The sequence below is a fragment of the Apodemus sylvaticus genome, chromosome 6 (genome assembly GCF_947179515.1).
Source record: "Apodemus sylvaticus chromosome 6, mApoSyl1.1, whole genome shotgun sequence".
In the NCBI taxonomy this organism is placed as follows: domain Eukaryota; kingdom Metazoa; phylum Chordata; class Mammalia; order Rodentia; family Muridae; genus Apodemus; species Apodemus sylvaticus.
Window position 1 is genome coordinate 114877586 of NC_067477.1, and position 19390 is coordinate 114896975.

Consider the following 19390-nt stretch of genomic DNA (forward strand, 5'->3'; position numbering starts at 1 on the left):
GAGATACTGTGTAGAAGAGGAGAAAATTAACGTTCTGGAAAAGTAAGACAGTAGCTTATCATCTTTACACTTCATAAAGGATTAAGTAAGATTGATCAACAATTCTGTAGGACTGAAAAAAATAAGTATAAGGAATGAAAAAAGCTCTCAATGATCCTCTACATGACTAATTTACTTGGTTTCTGAATTCTACACTGAGTGTCTATATTATATATTTGTACAAGATGGACTAAATCTATGGGGTATTTATGTACAGCAGTCTCAAGAGTATGGTGTCGGGGGATCATAAACTCACCATTTTGGGCAGTCTCTGGGTGCCTCCGGCTCCTGGTAGGATTCCTAGTAACACTTCAGGGACGCCTAATACTGTTTTCCTGTCTTTTGTTGCTATTCTGTATTGGCATGCTATGGCGAGCTTCAAACAAATAAAAAACAATTAGAATACTAGAAAATTTAACTGGATCATTTGGCACCTAGGTTGGCAGGTCTAAAGATTATTTATAGAGCAGAAATGCACCACAAAATCAACCCTGATACCTTAGGCTGACATTTGGCACTCTACAATTTACTTTTTCTACCTATTTTCACAATTTATTAGCCCATTTTTAGGTTGCTATTCTCCTTAAAAATATTCTGGTGGCAATGGAATTTAACCAATTAAAAATTCAAGCCAGAAGTGTATGTCTATAGTTTTGGCTACACAAGAGTCCGAGGCAGGAGAATTGTCTGAGCCTGTGAGTTTGAGACCAGCTTCGGCAACGTAGCAAGACCCTTGTCTTATACTTGAAAGCAATAATGACTAACAATTCTCCTCGAGTCTTGGTAACAATGACCCAGCTGGTAGACCCAGCTGCCCGTGAGTCCGAGGCTGAGAAATGGAGATGATCCCTTCCAATCAATCAGGCATACTTGCACTTTCCTGATAGGCCTTGCTGACTGTTGCTTTTGAATACAACTATACTATATATGGGATACTTCTGAAACCTTTTTCTTATTAATCAAATTCTTTTGGGGATCAGGCCCAGGTTTCTTTTATTAATGTATATAAAAACCCAGCATATAGCCCAACATGTGACAAATGCTCAACAAATGTCTTTTTCCCCCCCTCTTTTTAAAAATACAGCACAATCTAGTAAGAATCTCTTCTCTCAGCTGGTCAGTGTGCACGCCTTTAACCTTAGCACTTGGGAAGCAGAGGCAGGCAGGTCTCTGAGTTTGAGGCCAGGTTGGTCTACAAAGTGAGATCCTGTCTTAAAAAACAAAAATAAAACCTCTTTAATCTTATTTTGAAGAGTTTTACAGATAGAAAACTCTTCAATCTTATCATCTCTACTGCTCACAAGAAACTCTCACTTGTTCATGTCTGTGTGCATGTGTGTGTGTGTCTGTCTGTCTATCTGTCACACTCACACACACACACACAAATTTGTAAGACTCAGCCAACTTAACATGACTTCAGGTCACACTTGGGATCTCTGCCCCGTGAGCCGGAAGCAGGTGCTCAGCTGTGAGAAAGCCTTCAAAAGTGTGGTTCACATCCCGGAGTAAATGGAAACTGCAGTGCTCAGCTCACTGCCTGCTCTCACTTGCCATTTCTCACAAATTAAGAATTAAACCCATTCAGGCATTTGACTGCTGAAAATAAAACCACTTCTACTCAGAAAACTGTTCTTTTACTGTTTTTAGGTGAAACAGTAGCCTAAAGCGCTATGGTGGAACATCCTGCCAGTGGTTCGGAGACTCTCTACATCCCTATTACACCCCACCCGTGAGTGGGAGGGTCTGTACATCTCTAGCACACCCCACCCGTGAGTGGGAGGGTCTGTACATCTCTAGAACACTTCTATACCTCAAGTCCTCCTCCCAAGCAGGATCCACTGATGGCGGCCACAACAGGCTTTGGGGACTTTTCAAGTTTCTCAAACATTCTCTGTCCTTCCTGTGATATTCGTGTTGCTTCTTGGGGGGTTGTACAAGAGGCTAGCATGCTGAAATATTGACAAAAAAGAACAACACAAAAGGAGAGATGAAACTGTGACCTATTTTGTAAAATACTTCACCCACTATATACTTATCTCAGTGTATATCAATATTTGGCAGAGTCTTCAAACACAGAATGGAACATGTTACACAATTTATTTTGCTCTGTAACAAGCTATTGACCATAAAGTACTAACAAGAACATCACCTGGTAAATATTCACTACATATTACTGTCTGGTCAGGCAGTTCTAAGGTTATATTCTGGATCTAGTTAATCTCTTTAAGCTATCTTGTTGTCTTCACTAGCCAGACACGCCTGTTTTCCTTCTGACTTATGGCTTGTTTCAAATGCTTCGTTATCTGTGTTTCCAGGCCTGATTATTCCTCTATACTGGTCCTCATAAATAGAGTAAGATTTCTTAAGTATATACACCTGGATGAGAGGATGTGGCTGGAACATATGTATTGCACCCACATCTTGTGTGGGTGTATTACTTGTGGATTGTATGTGCTCACCTGTGCAAGCACGTGTGGAAGCCACTGACAGGTGACTTCTTCATGTCCTACTTTTTGAGACAAAGTAATTCATCAGACTCACCATGTCCAGCCTTTCCCATGGATGCTGGGAATCTAGCTCAGAACATCGGCTAAGCAGCAGGATTTTACCCACCGAGCATCTCCCCAGCCCCTGAACTTTTAATTCTGCTAAGTACTGCCAAACCGCACTCTAGATGTTTGTTGGTCTGAGAGATGAAAACTAGGCATTCATTCTTGGTTAACTTATGAAAAACCTGCATTTAGTTATCTATGATTTAAGCAACAAATTTCTCTATTTCATGAACTTTATTATACCCTGGAGAATGACTTAAAAAAACAACTTTTGGAGAATTTACTTCTATCTTATTTTAGAGAAGGTATTATCTAAAAATACGCAATCAAGCAGGATAAACTTACTTGATGTCAGCACCTGCGACAAAACAGCCAGGCTTTGACGAGATGAGGACAGCACTCCTGATTTGGTCATTGGCCCAGATTTCATTCATTACTTCTACAAACTCTGATTGTACTTCTTTATTCAATGTATTTACCTACATGAGAAATAGCTACATCTAAGGGTTTAAACTGGAAATTTCACACACATACAGACTATCATTGTCAAGTCTGTTTTTGCAGCAGACACATATTGCCAGAAGAAACCAAAACCAAAACCCGGACAGATCAAAACTCCCTAAAGCCCAACAGTCTTCTGTTCATGCAGCTTTAGTTAACTGTTAGTACCCCTCCCTTTAACAATGGGTCTCACAATTTGGAGAGATACTGTGGTTAACTGGCTTGCAAGCCTATGGCTCGCCTGGTGTACACGCAAAGTTCCCAGCCAGCAGGGACACACAGTGAGCCCGATCACAAACAAACAAACAAACAAACAAACACCCCAAAATAAAAAAGAGAATGTGAGGTTGTATCCTAAGAGTATGCATGGTATAAGTAAATCTACAAATATTTATTGGTGGTTGTGGGGAACCTATGCAACATTTAAAAAAGGGATCAAAATTAGACATAGTAAGGACTTCACTTTGTTAATATATTAAACTTCAGAAAATTAGGTTAATAAAATCAAATTTGAATCATTAGTTAGTATATAGTTAGTTAGTTAGTTAGTTAGTATAAGACTAACTCGAGTGAAGGGACTGGCTGCAATCATTGTTAATTTGTTGTAGCTGTTAGGTGTTTCCTGTACAGGTCCTCCTATTTTTTTTTTTTTAAGGACACCTTTATACTTGAAATGGGGGAGAGAAGGAATTCCTGCAATAATCTACTCTTGGCAAAAGACTGAGGGGCTGCTTCCTGCACTGCTGAATTTGCTAAGATCCAGGTTCCATTTTCACAGAATCTGATTTCTAGCACGTGGACTGTCTGGGTCATCCAAATCCCCCAGGAGGCTCAAGAGCCAATAGTTCACATTTACCCCAGACAGCCTACTTGAACGACGGCTCTGTCAGTGTCCATATTTACCCCAGCCATCCTGCTATGAGGAATGAATGACTCTGTCAGGCAGTAATGAAGTGGATAAAGTTATCAACAACAGCTATCATCCTCATTCTATGCAACAACAGAAAGCTAGTTTTATTAATCCTGCTATTAATCTGACACTTAGAGGCAACAGGAAGGAATTACTTTTTTGTGTCCTGTCTGTTTCTGAGATAGGAGCTCTCTAAGGAGCTCTGGCTGCCTGGAAGCCACAGAGATCCCCCGCCTCTGCTTCTCCAACCAAACACCACCATGGAGGAATTGTTTCCCTTGTTTTGGGATAGGGTCTCACTATGGAGTTCTAGCTGACCTGGAACTTGCTCTGTAGACCAGGCTAGCCTTTGTCACTACTCATGGCCCCAAGAAGGAATTCTTCTTCAAGGACAGCCATGTAACTCACAAAATTTTAAAAATCATGAGACGGGTCCACTTCAAGATAGGGAGATTTCATTTCTACATAGGATAGGATTCATAATTGTGGTTGGTAGAAATTAACTCAAGAAAATTCAGGTACCTTTGAATTGGGTGAGTTAATCCGAATAACTGCCACATCTCCTTTGACTCCATAATTAATATGGGTTCTGGCTAAAAAAGAGAAGACAAATTTGTTTCTAAACATGCTTATTGTAAATATCTACAAAGTGATATTAAAATCATATACATACAAGTACCATTATATGGATTGGGCAGTTATATTTAGGCTCCCACCACATACTTAGAAATGAACACACATATACATATTTAGGACTACACCACACACACACACACACACACACACACCATTTACTTTCCTCCAACCCCTCCCATACACTCCCCTTGTTCTCTCAAATTCATGACTTCTTTTTCTTTGTTGTTATTTATACATATACTACGTACATATAAGATATATACATATATTTAGGGATGTATACATATTGGAATGTATATATGTGTATATATGCATATATATGCACATATGTATATATTTAGGGATATACACACAAATATATACATATTTGGTGATATGTACAAATGTATACATACACACACATATATACATATTCATATATATAACAACAAAGAAAAAGAGGCCATAAATTTGAGGAACTAGGGGAGGGTATGGAGGGGTGTATGTTGGAGGGAAGAAAGTGAATGAAAAATATGATGGAATTATATTTCATTTAGAAGAACAAAAGGATTATAAAAGGCAATGTTAAGTACATAAACAAGAAAGTAAACTTACTCAGCAGAGCAGACGTCGCTGTAAAGCTGCGGCAAATGCAGCCTGCAAGGAAAGAGTGTTTCAGAATTACTTCCTGAAATAGAATTTCTTTAATATCTGTCAAATAGAAAAACTGGAATTTATACCAATAAAATCCCAAATCAGAACAATGTATTCTAGGCCATTATTGTGGCTAATCTATTTATTACCTTTCTCATTTTAAGTATTAGGTCAAATGATTGTCCAGACAGTAAGGCAGGCAGGGAGAAGATTCCCCTCCCCCAGGAAAAAAAAAAAGGAAGGTGCATCTCTACAATGTGAGTGTGCGAAGAAGGGCTCTGCTGCAAGTGGAATTAAGATGGACCTTAATATGGCGACAGTACCATGGATTATCTAAATGGACTTAGTGTAATCACAAAGAAAGTCAGAGACATGTGACCGTGACCTGGTCCCAGGTTGCTGAAGGAAGGAGTGAGCACAAGCAGAGACCACAGGCTGTCTCTAAAACTGGACAATGCAAGGCGATGGTGTTCCCTCAGGGGCTTCAGAAAGAACAGAGCCCTGTCAACACCACGTGGGCCTAGTGAGACCCATTTTGGTACCCTCATTACTTCCCCGTTTCCCCTTGGGATTAAACCCAGGCCTCTCGTATGCTAGACAAACACTATAGCACTGAGCTAAGGGTCTCAGCCCATGTCCCATGAAGGACCTCTGACCTCTATAACTGCACTGGGGAGGCAGAGGCAAGTGGATCTCTGTGATTTCCAGGCCAGAGGTGAAAACGTGTTCCCAGCACCCACACTGGCAGAAAGGCCCATAATGGTCCAGTTCCAGAGAATCTGATGCTCTCTTCTGGCCTCCATGGACACCCACACTCGTGGCAATAAAAATAAATAAATAAACTTTACAAACAAAAGAAGCCACCAGGCATGGTAGTACATACACTGAATCCCAGCACTAAGGAGGCAGAGGCAGGAGGATGTCTGTGAATCTGATGCCAGCCTATTTCACACAGTGAGTTCCAGGTCATCCACTGCTATATAATGAGACCTTGTTTAAATCAAAACAAAACAAAACAAAATGTGAAATCAAGGGGGCAAGCACTGGCTATAAAGGAACACTCCATGTCACACCTTGCTGGTTTAAGCACACCTAACTGAAAAATTTCTGTACTGCTTTCCACCAGTAACGTTCCCAATCTCCGGATAACAACTCTACTGTTTCCTAGTTGATGCTTACCATCTAACTTGTTTAGGTTCTTCAGTGGGAATCACAAAGAGATCCCATCACATGGCCTCAGCCACTTGGGTTCTAATTATCACTTTGCTCACTGGATGCCTTTGGCACGCAGCCCCAACACTACAGGAACAAGAGATAGAAGCCAAACTCACAAGGTGTCCACATGCTACCATTTCCGAGCATTTAGGAGGCAATGAGACTGAAAAGATCAGGGTTCAGAGCCTGGGCAATCTGTTTTTTGTTATTGTTGTTTTCTTCTCTTTTATTTGAGATAAGGTTTCACCGTGTAGCCCAGGGTAGGTTAGAATTTCTTTCTCTCTATCCCAGTATGACCTTGAATCCTTGAATTTGTGATGTTCCTACCTAAACCTCCCAAGTGCTAAGAGTTTTGTTTTGCTTTGTTTGGCCACTACAAAGTCTTAGCTGGCCTAGAAGACCTTGTTCTGCAGATGTTGGCCTTGCACTCACAGATATTCATCTGACTCACCAGGCTTAGTGCAGAGGATTACGGAGCCCACAGATACATGCTAGAGAAGTACTCTATCACTGAGTTACATCTAGTCCCCAAGACTATTTCTTAACTGACACTAGATATTTCAAAAATAAGTTTTTGAGGAAGGCCAGCTGCATTCCGGTTGGCTGTGAGCAACTCTGTCTAGCTTAGTATATAATCCTCAGAGTGTGGGAAGTCCACTTGTTTTGCTGCTAAGGATTATCCTGCCCGGAGTTCTTATTAAACTGTCCTTTGAGGAATCTTAGACCTGTCTTTCTCATGTCAGTCTTGTCAGTCTCATGAGCCCTCCCACCTGCGGCAGTCAGTTCTCATAATTCAGGACTGGGCTTTTCTCTAACAGTGATGACTGGATCCTCTGCATGCAAGCACACAGAGTGGCCCAGGGGAGGGTCTTTCAAGCTTGGTAGAAGACAGGGAATCTAAGGGGAATTTTGAACAAACATTAAGTGCTCTTAACCACTGAGCCATCTCTCCAGCCCCCAGAACTGAAGTTTTAATATTAAGAAATAAGTAACAGCTTTGTCTGTTTGCTTATCGAGACAAGATCTCACTAAACAGATCTGGCTAGCCTGGGACTCCTAGTGGTCTTCCTCCCTCTGCCCTCTGTGGCGTTAGTAATAGAAAAAGAGCTGGTTCTCGTTAGCCCACTGTTAAGCCATTTTAATTCCTGCCAAATGACTAACCTCTCTTTGGGGTAAACACACTCCCACACACTTATACAAAACCTCCTCTAAACCAACAGTGGCAAAAAGTAAAGAGAAAGAGCAGTAAATGCACAAACATTAAAAAAAATCTTAACGACTGTCAATTTAATCAAGCCAAAGTACAAGGTAACTTTGCTTCTGGAATCCAGCCGTATCCTAACAGCGAAGCTTACACTACTGACGCTGTGTGAACTTTAGCCTACATTTTCAGTGCCAGCAAAAGCAAAACCTTTGTCCTACTTTCTAATCATCTTCATGTGTAACTCAAGAGAATATCTACAAGGTCATATAAAACTATAGTCAGTGGGAAGAGTTGGATTGTGCTCCACGACATTGAAAACTAAAAATGTTACTTTAGTTTATAGCAATTCATAACTTTTTCAAAATCCAACCCTGGGGCAAAGAATGGGATTAAAGAAGTAAGAGTCAGATTTAAAAATACCATGATAACTACTAACTGCTGTTCATTTCCTGTAAAATTCTTTTATCACTTATGTACTTACGGATTAGGAGAAGGAATTAAGTGGATATTAAGGTCAACTTATGATTTTTTTTTGGATAGTCATGTTAGAATGATAGTATTTTACAGGAGCTCTTTTCCCAGTAAATGCCACAGTTCATAAGCATTTAGCAATGCCTGCACACACTCTCAGGGTCAAGGACTGACCTACTGAGTCTAGACTCTAAGTGGTAAATCAGGTGTGCAGCTAATTTTAAACAGACTTTCCTGCATATTTTTCAAAGTGCATAAGCTGCTATTAAAATAAGCTGTAGCTATAATAGGCTACATATTCTTAATGAAAAGACAATTTATATATTTACATATGTTTCTATGTAGAAGTATATGAAAATTTAGCTGTTTGCTTTTTATTACCTATGTAAAATAGATTACAAGCTCTCAGCTATATGCAGTCATTGCTTCTAAGGGATGAAAAATTAATAACATTTATTGAGAATGTATGCCTATGTTTTATACCTAATATAACTTCTTTAGATGTAACATATGATTGACTCCATTTTACCAATGAGAAAGATATTGAAATTAATTTCCAAGGTTACTAGAAGGTAAACGGCAGATTCAAGCCAGATGGCAGAGTCCGTATTTAATGGTTTTAATTGCTCCGCCATGCTACTTCTCCTGCCAAAGGAAAAAAAACACTCTTATATATTTCACAGATGAGAAAAGAAAGCCCATTTGGATTAAAGGGCTTCGGCAAAGTCAACAGCTAGGTAGTGACTAGAGAACATGTGACCGGATCTGTGAAAGCACCTTACAGGAAATACAGGGCCACATGTGATTCCCCCCCAAAACTGTTATAAATGTGGAAAAGGAAAAAAGATAAATTACAAGAAAACACAAGGGCAAACAGGAGACATAAAGATGTTAAAGATAACAGAAACTTTTTTCTTTATTCTTTCCCCAATCCTTACTTCTTTCTTTCTACTTTTTCCCTTTTTCCTTTCCTTTCCTTTTTAAGACAGGGTCTCACTGTGTAGCCCTGACTGGCCTGGAACTCACTATGTAGACCAGGCAGGCCATGTACACAAAGACCCACCTAAGATTAAAGGTGAACAATATACCACACCCAGCCCATTTCACTTTTTTTTGGTAATGTGGTAATTTTGGTTGTTTACACATAATTGATCTGTGGAGATTAAAAAAAAGTAGAAAAAGATTCAATCAATTAAATGTCAGGGGAGGGGTAAGAAAAGTAAATTTTACATGTATACTTTTTTTTGTGAGGAAAATTGAAGTGAATTCATATTACAAACGAAAGTCTCAAAGTAACTGGTGCAAGTATGATACACAATGAAGTTACAGTTGGGATGTCTGGGGAAAGGTTGTTTTCTACCAACACCCCTTTAACCCTTTCACTGCCAGTTTGAAGAGGAATGCAGCCCATAGAGCCTGACTGGGAATCAGCAGAAACGAGATTAGAAATAGTTTTTAAACGAATAAACATTTTATTCCTCATCAAAATTTCTTTGCTTAAGTTGGAGAACCTCCGGTTTCAACCTTCTATACATTCACACCAAGATTATAGGAAGTGGGAGAGCCGAGCTCTCTGGGGGGAAAAATGGTTTTGACGGTAAAGATCAAGGAGTGGCAGTGACCTGTCAGGCTAGTAGTCAATGTCACCGAGAAGACTGATAGATACTTCTTATGGTGACTAACTTGTGGTAGAGCCTCAGAAATGTGACAGGTCTTAGTCCTCCGGACTTAGTAGTGTCAGGGCCAAGACAAACATTAAGGGAGACAAGAGGGGCGTGAGCGCAGGGCTTCAGCAGAGACCTGCGCAAACTGCCAGACTAAGTGGAAACGACTCAGGAGAGTTAGGGGAGAGCCCGACAGCGCCGGAGCAGGGCGAGAGGGTGTGACAGTTCCTTCGCAAGGACACAGGAAATAGGGTCTCGGAACAGTAACCCCTTTCCATAGGTCCCGGGAAAGGAGTGGGCAGGAGGACAGTGAGGGGCAAACGCTGCTCCCCGCCGCCCCAGTTCCTGCAGGCACTCCGAGACTCTCCCGAGCCCTCGTCCAGGCTCACCTCTGGAGCGTAGTATCCTGAAGGCAGAGAAGCGACTGAGACTGCCAATTGCCCGGGACGCCACCATCTTGAGCAGGAGAGGACGAAAGCAGAAAGCTCTTCTAGTGGGGGGCAATGGAGCGGAGGGCTTTTCTTTTCGCAGCTTGTCCGGCAGGGCGCCCTGTGTGCCGCCTTATTAAAATGCAGACTCTGAGTTGTCACCGGTCCTGTCGCCCTCCCTCTTGCTCTCAGCTAAGAGAGCCGAAAGGATGATTTCTCTGAAGGGGAGACTAAGGACCTCCAAGGAGGGGGCGGAGTGCCTGACTTTCTGATCAGGCGTTCAGCGGACAGCCCTCAAGTTCCGCGGTGGCCGCGGGCGGGGCGAGAAGGGTCCTCGCGGAGCGGGAGCCGCCCCTCGGCGTGGGCGGGCGTTTGTCAGTCTGGACTTGACCTTGTTGGGAGCAGCAGCTTTTGCGGACTCTAAGGTGGGGCAGCGCGCTTCTCGGCTTTCTTCTGATTTCCCCGCAAGCAGAAGCCACTTTGCTCCCGACTCTTCTCGCCGGTGCCCGCGGCCGCTTCCCTTTCCTGTGAGAGTCGAAGTCCCGAGGACGGGACAGGCTGGTGCAGGCCTCCCGTGCGCTTCTCAGGACAGGCGGTGGTCGCGTTCTCGCGTAGCTCGCTGCAGCGGTGTCTTCTGTCTGCAATTAGCCCTTCAGGTTTACGAACAGATATGCGTGTGTGTGAAACGCTGGCCTGTGTCAGAGCGGTGTCGTCCCCTGCTTACCTGTCCGGCGGCTGTAGAGATTGAGAACGCGTCTTTAAGTGCGGGCCTCGGGGGGTGGAAGCAGCCAAGACAGTCCTCCTACCTGCTTGGTGGTCCAGGGGTTCACGGGCATTTTCTAACCCAGAAGGGGGCCCGGCGAACATCTGGCGTCCCCACCACTCCTCACTTTTTTATCTGTGAAGTAGCCGTAGCTGGTGAATGAGAGTGCGCCACAAGTCGTAGAACTAGTCTAGAACCTACGTCTACTTTTAGTAAAGAGTTCAGCCCTTCCCGGCACCAGGGTGTGGGTTGTTTGTTTTGGTGCTGGAAAGATGAGTCCTGAAATAAACTGATTGTTTTCAAAAGAAAGTAAAGCCAGCTTCCGGTGCAAACACCATATTGTTTAATACCCACAAACCCCACGTTTCGATCATTTGCACTTTCGGTGACTTGACTCAGAAAGATTGCATATAATTCCTTCTTTGTGGCAAGCTCAGGATTCAAACAGAAGCAGCACTTGCTAGTTAACTGATTATTCTGACAGACAGAAAAGAAGAAATGGCTGAAATGACTCTAGAAAGGAAAGAGCATTCTGTTTTAAAGCTCGAGTCAAATTAAGTCTTCCCACCACCAAAAACACTTTAAGCTGACATTAGACGACCGCTTCGGAGTAAATTGCAAAAAAAGGAACCCTTTTCCCACATAATGCCCTCCACTACACCTAATTTCATATACTTTTTTTTGTAAAGGGCCACACAGAAAGTAATATGTTTTGTGAACCCACTTTGTGCTCTGTTATATATTTGTTTTGCGTTGCTTGCAGCTCTTTAGAATTTTTCCTAAACTAGAGATGGAACCCATGAAAACTGAACCATTGACACGCACACAGTTTTGCAACTCTTTGAAAGTGTAAAAACCGGAGCTGGTAGAGTTGCTCAGTATGGGTCCCGGCTTCACTGTTAGTACTTCAAAGGGGAAAAATAGAAGAAATCATGTGAAAGAAAAACCCTTTTGCCGGGCAGTGGTGGCGCATGCCTTTAATCCCAGCACTTGGGAGGCAGAGGCCAGCAGATTTCTGAGTTCAAGGCCAGCCTGGTCTACAGAGTGAGTTCCAGGACAGCCAGGGCTACACAGAGAAACCCTGTCACGAAAAACCAAAAAACAAAACAAAACAAAAAACAAAAAAAACCTTTTATTGGGGGTTTTGGGTTATATTTTGCTAATGCTTGATTTAGAGCGCCTTTTTTTTTTTTTGGTTCCCTGCATTCTCAGTGAAATTATAAGTTCTATCAAGTACAAAGTTCTTTAATTTGTTTTTTGCTCATTAGCACTTTAGTGCAAAGGCTTAGAGGAGTACTAAGTATATTTATATCATCACCCATTAATAATAGCAAACACAAAAATCAGCCTTACTAGATATCAGGCAACATGTACTTGTATCTATGTGTGTATTTAATTATTTCAACAACTCTAAAATTGTGTACATTTTACTGAAGGACCAGAAACATTAAAGTTAAGCAACTTGCTGCAAGTCCTGCAGCTGGGGTGAAGCTAGGATTTGTACTTGGAGTCTGTTCTTTGATGTAGTAACTGTTAAGTCACCCCATCTTGTTTTATATTCTTTACCTACCCTTCTTTCCCTTTTATCTTCCCAAGTATTGACATGTTTTGAATACTTTTTTGTTAAAATGTCTGTGTTTCTGAAGCTTTGTAAATGACAAAGGCCAGCCTTCTAATTTGATATAGTACAGTTTGTTGTTTTGTTTTTGTTTTGACTTTTTTTTTTTTTTGGAATTTGGCTGGCCTCGAACTCAGAAATCCGCCTGCCTCTGCCTCCCAGAGTGCTGGGATTATAGGCGTGTGCCATCACTGCCTGGCTTTGTTTTGACTTTTTAAGACAGAACTTCTCTATTTATGTAGCTCTGGTTGTCCTGGAACTGGCTAATTCTTGTGTGTGTGTGTGTGTGTGTGTGTGGTTTTTTGGTATTTTTCAAGACAGGGTTTCTCTGTGTAGCCCTGGCTGTTCTGGAACTCACTCTGGACACCAGGCTGGCCTCACACTTACAGAGATCTGCCTGCCTCTGCCTCTGCCTCTGCCTCTGCCTCTGCCTCTGCCTCTGCCTCTTAAATGCTTAGATTAAAGGCATGTACCATCATGGTATGTACTGCCTGGTGTGTATCACCTGTGTAGTCTTGTAGTAAGTCTATAGTTTTTTGCATTTTTATTTAATATGTATTATGGATGTCGGTATAAACATGTATATGTTGTTTCATTTTCTCCCAAGCTGCTGAATATTTTAAATATATTTATGATACAGTTCAACTATTTCTATTGATCTGCATTTATGTTTGTTCCAACTATAATTCTATAATGAACATTTCAAGTATTCCTATAGGAACCAATTAGAGGAATTATTAGATTAAGAATTCATAATCTGGAGGCGGTCTCTAATCCTTGAGTATTTAACTTGACTACATCGCCGGGCGGTGGTGGCTCACACCTGTAATCCCAGCACTCTGGGAGCCAGAGGCAGGTGTATCTCTGAGTTCGAGGCCAGCCTGGTCTACAGAGTGAGAAAAACAAACAAAAATACATTTAGAGGAAAATACCTGTAACATATAAAGCAAAAAGGAGTTGTATAATCCATAAAGAGCTTGTTTCAAGTTGAAAGGGAAAAATCTGCAATGGAATCTCTTATTTTGCTCTAGCATGCATTTCTCCACTATGTAGTTGTCAGTGAGGTTTACATGGATTGAATCTAGGCCAATTTCAGCATTTAACCAACTAGAGTAATCTTAATTGCTGCAGAGATTAAAGGCTCAGGTGACTCAGGCCTACAACAACCTTGCCTTGACCATGTAGGTACAGATGTAGGATGATGTAGTCAAGCTTTTTTTTTTTTTCTTTTTTTGATTTTTTGGATTTGTTTTTTTTTTTCCGAGATAGGGTTTCTCTGTGTACCCCTGGCTGTCTTGGAATTTACTCTGTAGACTTAGACTGGCCTTGAATTCATAGAGATCTGCCTGCCTCTGCTTTCTGAATGCTGGTGAGCGCCACCACTGCTGGGCACCTCTGAATGAATTCTTTGCTTTTGATCTCAATTTTAGTATTTTTTGTTGTGTATAGGTTTAAAATGTTTTAGTTCAGTTAAGTCTTAATTTATGACTTCTAGATCTTCCTCATCTAACTAAGCTCATAAAGGATAATCTCTGGTGTTGGGGTAGTGGCTTAGTAAGTAAAGTGTTTGTTGTGCAAGCATGAAAACTGAGTCCCCAGAAGCTGCGTCTTACAAAAAGTTGATGTGTAGCTTTTTGGAATTGTAATCCCAGCAGTAGTAGAGAGAAGAGATCTAGGGATTTCTCTTCAACCAGACTAGCCAATTTATTGACAAATTTCAGGTTTAATGAGAAACCTTATTTCAGAAAATAAGGTGAAGTGATTGACCTTTAACCTCCACTTCCTTATACATATGCACACAAACAGAGAGAAACACAAAGATGGTTTCTGATCTTTTTGTTTGTTTGTTTTGAGACAGAGTCTTACTGTAGTTTTGGCTGTCTTAGAATTTACTGTGTAGATCAGGCTACCCCCAAATCATAGAAGTCTGCCTGGCTCTGCCTCCCAGTACTGGGATTAAAGGCATGTGCCATCTTGGTCCACTCTGGTATTTTTATATTTTTTAATGTTTTAAGGTTTTTATTTACATGACATTTTTTTAAACTTATGGTATGAACTATAAATCTTATTTTCCAAGTGATTAGTCATTTCCTAGCAAATTTATTGATCAAACCATCTTTCCTCCATTTACTTTGAATTCTATATTTACATATAAATTCTAATATCTTTGCATGTGCTTGTCATAAGATGTCATACACTTTCTGAGGGTCAAGAATCTGGGGCTACTTGGCTGGGTTGTTCTGACTGGAATTTCTTAAGCAGTTGTCATCATCGTGTTGGGCAGGCTGTGGTCATCTGAAGGGTTTCCTATGCCAGAGGATTAGCTTCCAAGCTCTGTCACATGGCCCTTGGCAGGAAGCATCAGTACACAGGCCTATCCAGACAGGCATCTCTGCTCACCAGCTGACTTTCCTTGTAGTGATCTGAGAGACTAAGATAGAAGCTGCAATATTATTTCTCACAGCTTGTTTTCCGAAGCAGTGCCATCACTTCTGACATAGAGCAGTATGGTGTAGGAGGCCATCATACCAGACTACAAAAACCAAGAGAGAGATACTGAGGTCAGCTTGGAGGCTGGCCACTACAGCCATTATTCGTAAATTGTAAGTTTTTCTTACTTACTTTATAAGTAAAAGTATATTTAAAAAAAATAAGAAGTGGTGTCAGTGGGGTGGCTGCATTGGTAAACCATGCCTACCCCCAAACCAGAGGGCCTGACTTTGATCATCGAAGTCCTTGGTAGAAGGAGAGAGAGCTCTAATCTGCACAGGTTGTCCAGTGACCTCCATGTGTGAGCAGTGGCAAATGCTCACCACCCCCTAGCTAACATTATTTTTTATTAACATTTATTTGGGAGGAAGGTGACTCATGTGGAGTTTGGAAGATGTCTTGTAGGAGTTTGCTGTGGTCCTGGAACCTATTTGCAGCTTGTGACTTGGAACCCAGTCTAGGGGCAGTGAGGGAATGAAAACGGGACACTGAAGAAATGACAGATGTGTACAGAAAAGCTGGGGTCAGATTGTACGTGTACACTCTGAAGTGACATCTGCTGCCACTAGAACTTGGAACCGCATGGTGTCTTTTATGTATAGCATGGGCTGGGGGATGGTTAGCTTGTCTGAGTGGGAAGTCTTTGTCTGTAGGTAAACAGTTTTAGGCTGTAAACATCCAGGTGGAGGGGAACCTGCAGCTGCTTGTTTTGTACACATTGGTCACTCTGTCACACTTGAACCGCTCACCACCCCTGCCCCCAGAAAAACTTTGTCATTTCTCTGAGCTATCCTGGGGAAGGCTTTGCCACTCTTATGGTGCTAAGGCATTGAAATCCTTGGCACGGCTATGTCCATGTCTAAAATATACATTTATTTTAGGACTTTACTCACTCAGAGCTTCCTCTGATCCCTGTAGGAGTTGGCTCTCCTTCTATTACCAATCCCGAGACTCAAACTCAAGTCCTCATGCTTGGTGGCTAGTGCCTTGTTTCACTGAGCTTTCTCAGTAGCCCCTAACGATATTCTTTTAAAAATTTTATTTTTACTTGTACGTTTTGCCTGCATGTATGTAAAGTGTTCCATATGTGTGCCTGGTGCCCATGGGTGTCAGAAGAGGGGGTCAGATCTCTGAGAACTGGAGTTATGGATAGCTGTGAGCCACCATGTAGGTTTTAGTAACCAAACCCAGGTCCTCTGCAAGAGCAACAAGTATTCTCAACAGATGAGCCATCTCTCCAGTTCTACTCTAACAACCAGCCAACCTCCCTCCCTCCCTCCCTCCCTCCCTCCCTCCCTCCCTCCCTACCCCCTTTCCTCCCTCCCTCCCTCCCTCCCCCCTTTCCTCCCTCCCTCCCTCCCTTCCCCCTTTCCTCCCTTCTTCCTTCCTTCCTTCCTTCCTTCCTTCCTTCCTTCCTTCCTTCCTTCCTTCCTTTCTTTTTTGTAGCACTGGCTGGAACTTTGTAGACCAGAGTGCCCTTGAACTTATAAAAATCTGTTTCTGTCTCTTGAGTGTCAGGATTAAAGACATGTGCCACCATGCCCTGCCTAACAGTTTTTAACATTGTACTCCTAGGGGTATTTTATTGTGATTCAAGGAAATGTGCAGTTTTTCCCTCCTTTAATGGATGATAGCTTGCAATGCACACTCGCATATACCCTTATTTTTATGCATATGGGTATTTTGCCTACATGTTTGTCTATGCAACACTATGTGCCTGGTCCCTGCAGAGGACAGGAGAGTGTTAGGTGTCCTGGAACTGGAATTATAGACTGTTGTGAGCTGTCATATGGGTTTTGGGAATCAAACCAAGGTTCTCTGGAAAAGCAGCAAGTGTTCTTAATGCTGGTCATGGGTCTTTAGACAAGTCAATCTCTCTGTCTTAATTTCTTATCTCTTGGAAAGGATATATTGGTTATTGTGAGGAATAGATGGTTAAGGATTAGAATAGTTGTTTGCACAATGGGAAGGCTATGTCAATATACTTATTATAATATTACTGTACTAGCTGATTTTGTGTGCCAACTTGACATAGGCTGGAGTTATCACAGAGAAAGGAGCTTCAGTTGGGGAAGTGCCTCCATGAGATACAACTGTGGGGTATTTTCTCAATTAGTGATCAAGGGGGGGGGTCCCTTGTGGGTGGTGCCATCCCTGGGCTGGTAGTTTTGGGTTCTATAAGAGAGCAGACTGAGCAAGCCAGGGGAAGCAAGCCAGTAAGAAACATCCCTCCATGGCCTCTGCATCAGCTCCTGCTTCCTGACCTGCTTGAGTTCCAGTCCTTCTAGTCCTGACTTTCTTTGGTGATGAACAGCTGTGTGGAAGTGTAAGCTCAATAAACCCTTTCCTCCCCAACTTGCTTCTTGGTCATGATGTTTGTGCAGGAATAGAAACCCTGACTAAGACAATTACTAGAAAGGTAATTTATGGTATTTTATGATAATGGTATTTTATGGTGGCTGTGGATGCACTCACTGGAGGTCATAGTCTGTGTACACTACAGATTGCTGAGGTAACCCAAGATATACTTTGTTCTGTTCTTTATAGATCTCAGAATGACTACCATCTTGACTTCCACTTTTAGAAACCTTTCAACTACGTCAAAATGGGCCCTCAGATTTTGTAAGTTCAATTTTTCCTTTCTTTTTTTTTTTTAAATTAGATTTATAAGCATTGTATATAAATATTAAATGATATACTCTATTTGTTCTCTAGCTATAAGACCTCTGAGCTGTTCTCCACAACTGCAGTCTGCCCCAGGTACAGTAACTTTAAGATAAATATTTCTGCATTAAATATTAGAATTCTGTATTTGTAAATCCTTAGTAAAACCCAACCTAATTTGTTAATTCTTCCCTTTTTATGGCCAAGATGAGTGTCATCATTACCTTAAGATTAAAAAATATGTGTAATCAATTTGTAATATTGCTTTGGGCTTAAGATGTTAAGAGATAGCTTCTTCCTGGCTTTTAGGACTTACAGAGTCATAAAGGTCCCATAAACTTTGCTGGGTCAGTTTATGTAGCCCCTGACTTGTCAGTCCTGCAAAAATGAGCTTATAGACTATCTTGAAACTATTGTGGAGCCCACATGAACTTTTACAATTTGTAATTAGTGGTAGGCTTCTCTATTAAATGTCTTACTAGCACATATACATGAGGACCTGTTTCTGAAATAGAGGTGAATGGGGAACTATTAAACAAAGGAAGATTTTAACCATCATGAAATGAAAGAATAGGGGAATTTGTTCATTTGATGGGGTTATGTTGGGCCCAGTAAACCCAATGAATTAGGCATCTCACTGTTAAAAACATGTTTTTTACATATGTATCTCCACTGATTGATGCAAAATTCCCTGACAGGTTGTCAGCTTTTTTTTTTTTTAATTTTTTTATTTTTTCATCTTGCCTGGGCTTTAGAGATACCTGTTTCTGATTTTGGGTTTGTTGTATATGTTCTTATAATATATAGATACATAATTATATGATATGTAACTTATACAATGGCTTCATGGAAAAAGTACCATCTAGATCAGGACTTGTACTCTGTTTCAGCTCTGCATCTTTTTGGCTGAAGGGCCTTGAAATAACCTCTCTGTTTTAGTTTTCTTCTCTAAAAGAATAAATATGATTGCCAACCTTAATAGGCATGACCATATCTCTAAGTTCTTTAGCACTGGGAATATATAGTTCAGTGGTAGAGCTCCTACATAGTATGTTCAAGGCCCCAGGCCACACCCTGTACTAGGAAAAAGAAGTACAAAAATCACAAGGGATTTGGGGCTGAAGGGTCAGTCAGAGTACTTGCCTGGCACAATGTGTTCAACCCACCATCACCACAGCAGCAACCAAAAAAGCTCTTAGTAAACTAAAATTAGTATGTTCACAGTGGTATTATTTTCCTATAGTATTCTTAGAGTTCTCAACTAGAGAAATAGTTTCCTATATAGCCTCTAAATTCTAACCAGAATATAGATTTCTATTGGCTCTACAAAGAATAATAAAGAATTCTTCCTTTCTGACCTCCATCACCTTTCCCCTAATTTAAATGTTCACTCAGGCTCTTGCTTTGCACAGTCACACACACGTAGGCCTGACCCTTGCCAAGTAGCAGAAGGTCATTTTGATGGCAACAGAGAAGACATTTTTCAGGCAGTTAGACTAATCTCTGTTGTCCATAGCCATTTTTTTTTTTTTTGGCTATTTTTCTCCCTGTGTTGTAAGCTCTGAAAGTCATGAGATTAAGCCTCTTTTGTGGTCCCAGTGT

At 41.3% G+C, this 19390-nt stretch overlaps 2 protein-coding genes across 3 annotated transcripts in view; one reads left to right on the forward strand and one right to left on the reverse strand.

The window, feature by feature from the left end:
• The window catches only part of Hadha (hydroxyacyl-CoA dehydrogenase trifunctional multienzyme complex subunit alpha), a 32615-nt gene extending 22120 nt beyond the window's left edge, over positions 1-10495 (reverse strand). The window contains exons 1-6 of the mRNA XM_052186210.1: positions 10215-10495; positions 5233-5274; positions 4525-4595; positions 2937-3070; positions 1850-1988; positions 296-415 (exon numbers count right to left, since the gene is read on the reverse strand). Of these exons, the coding sequence (XP_052042170.1) occupies positions 296-415; positions 1850-1988; positions 2937-3070; positions 4525-4595; positions 5233-5274; positions 10215-10281 (573 nt within the window). The 5' untranslated portion in view covers positions 10282-10495. The remainder of the gene's footprint in view (positions 1-295; positions 416-1849; positions 1989-2936; positions 3071-4524; positions 4596-5232; positions 5275-10214) is intronic.
• Positions 10496-10593: 98 nt separating this feature from the next.
• Hadhb (hydroxyacyl-CoA dehydrogenase trifunctional multienzyme complex subunit beta) overlaps positions 10594-19390 on the forward strand; it is a 34234-nt gene continuing 25437 nt past the window's right edge. Inside the window, exons 1-3 of one of the 2 annotated variants that reach the window (XM_052186211.1) lie at positions 10594-10678; positions 17672-17746; positions 17840-17884. In XM_052186211.1, coding sequence (XP_052042171.1) covers positions 17680-17746; positions 17840-17884 — 112 coding nt within the window. In that variant the 5' untranslated portion in view covers positions 10594-10678; positions 17672-17679. Of the gene's footprint in view, positions 10679-15131; positions 15238-17671; positions 17747-17839; positions 17885-19390 lie in introns of those variants that run through there. The other variant, XM_052186213.1, reaches the window with a different exon arrangement.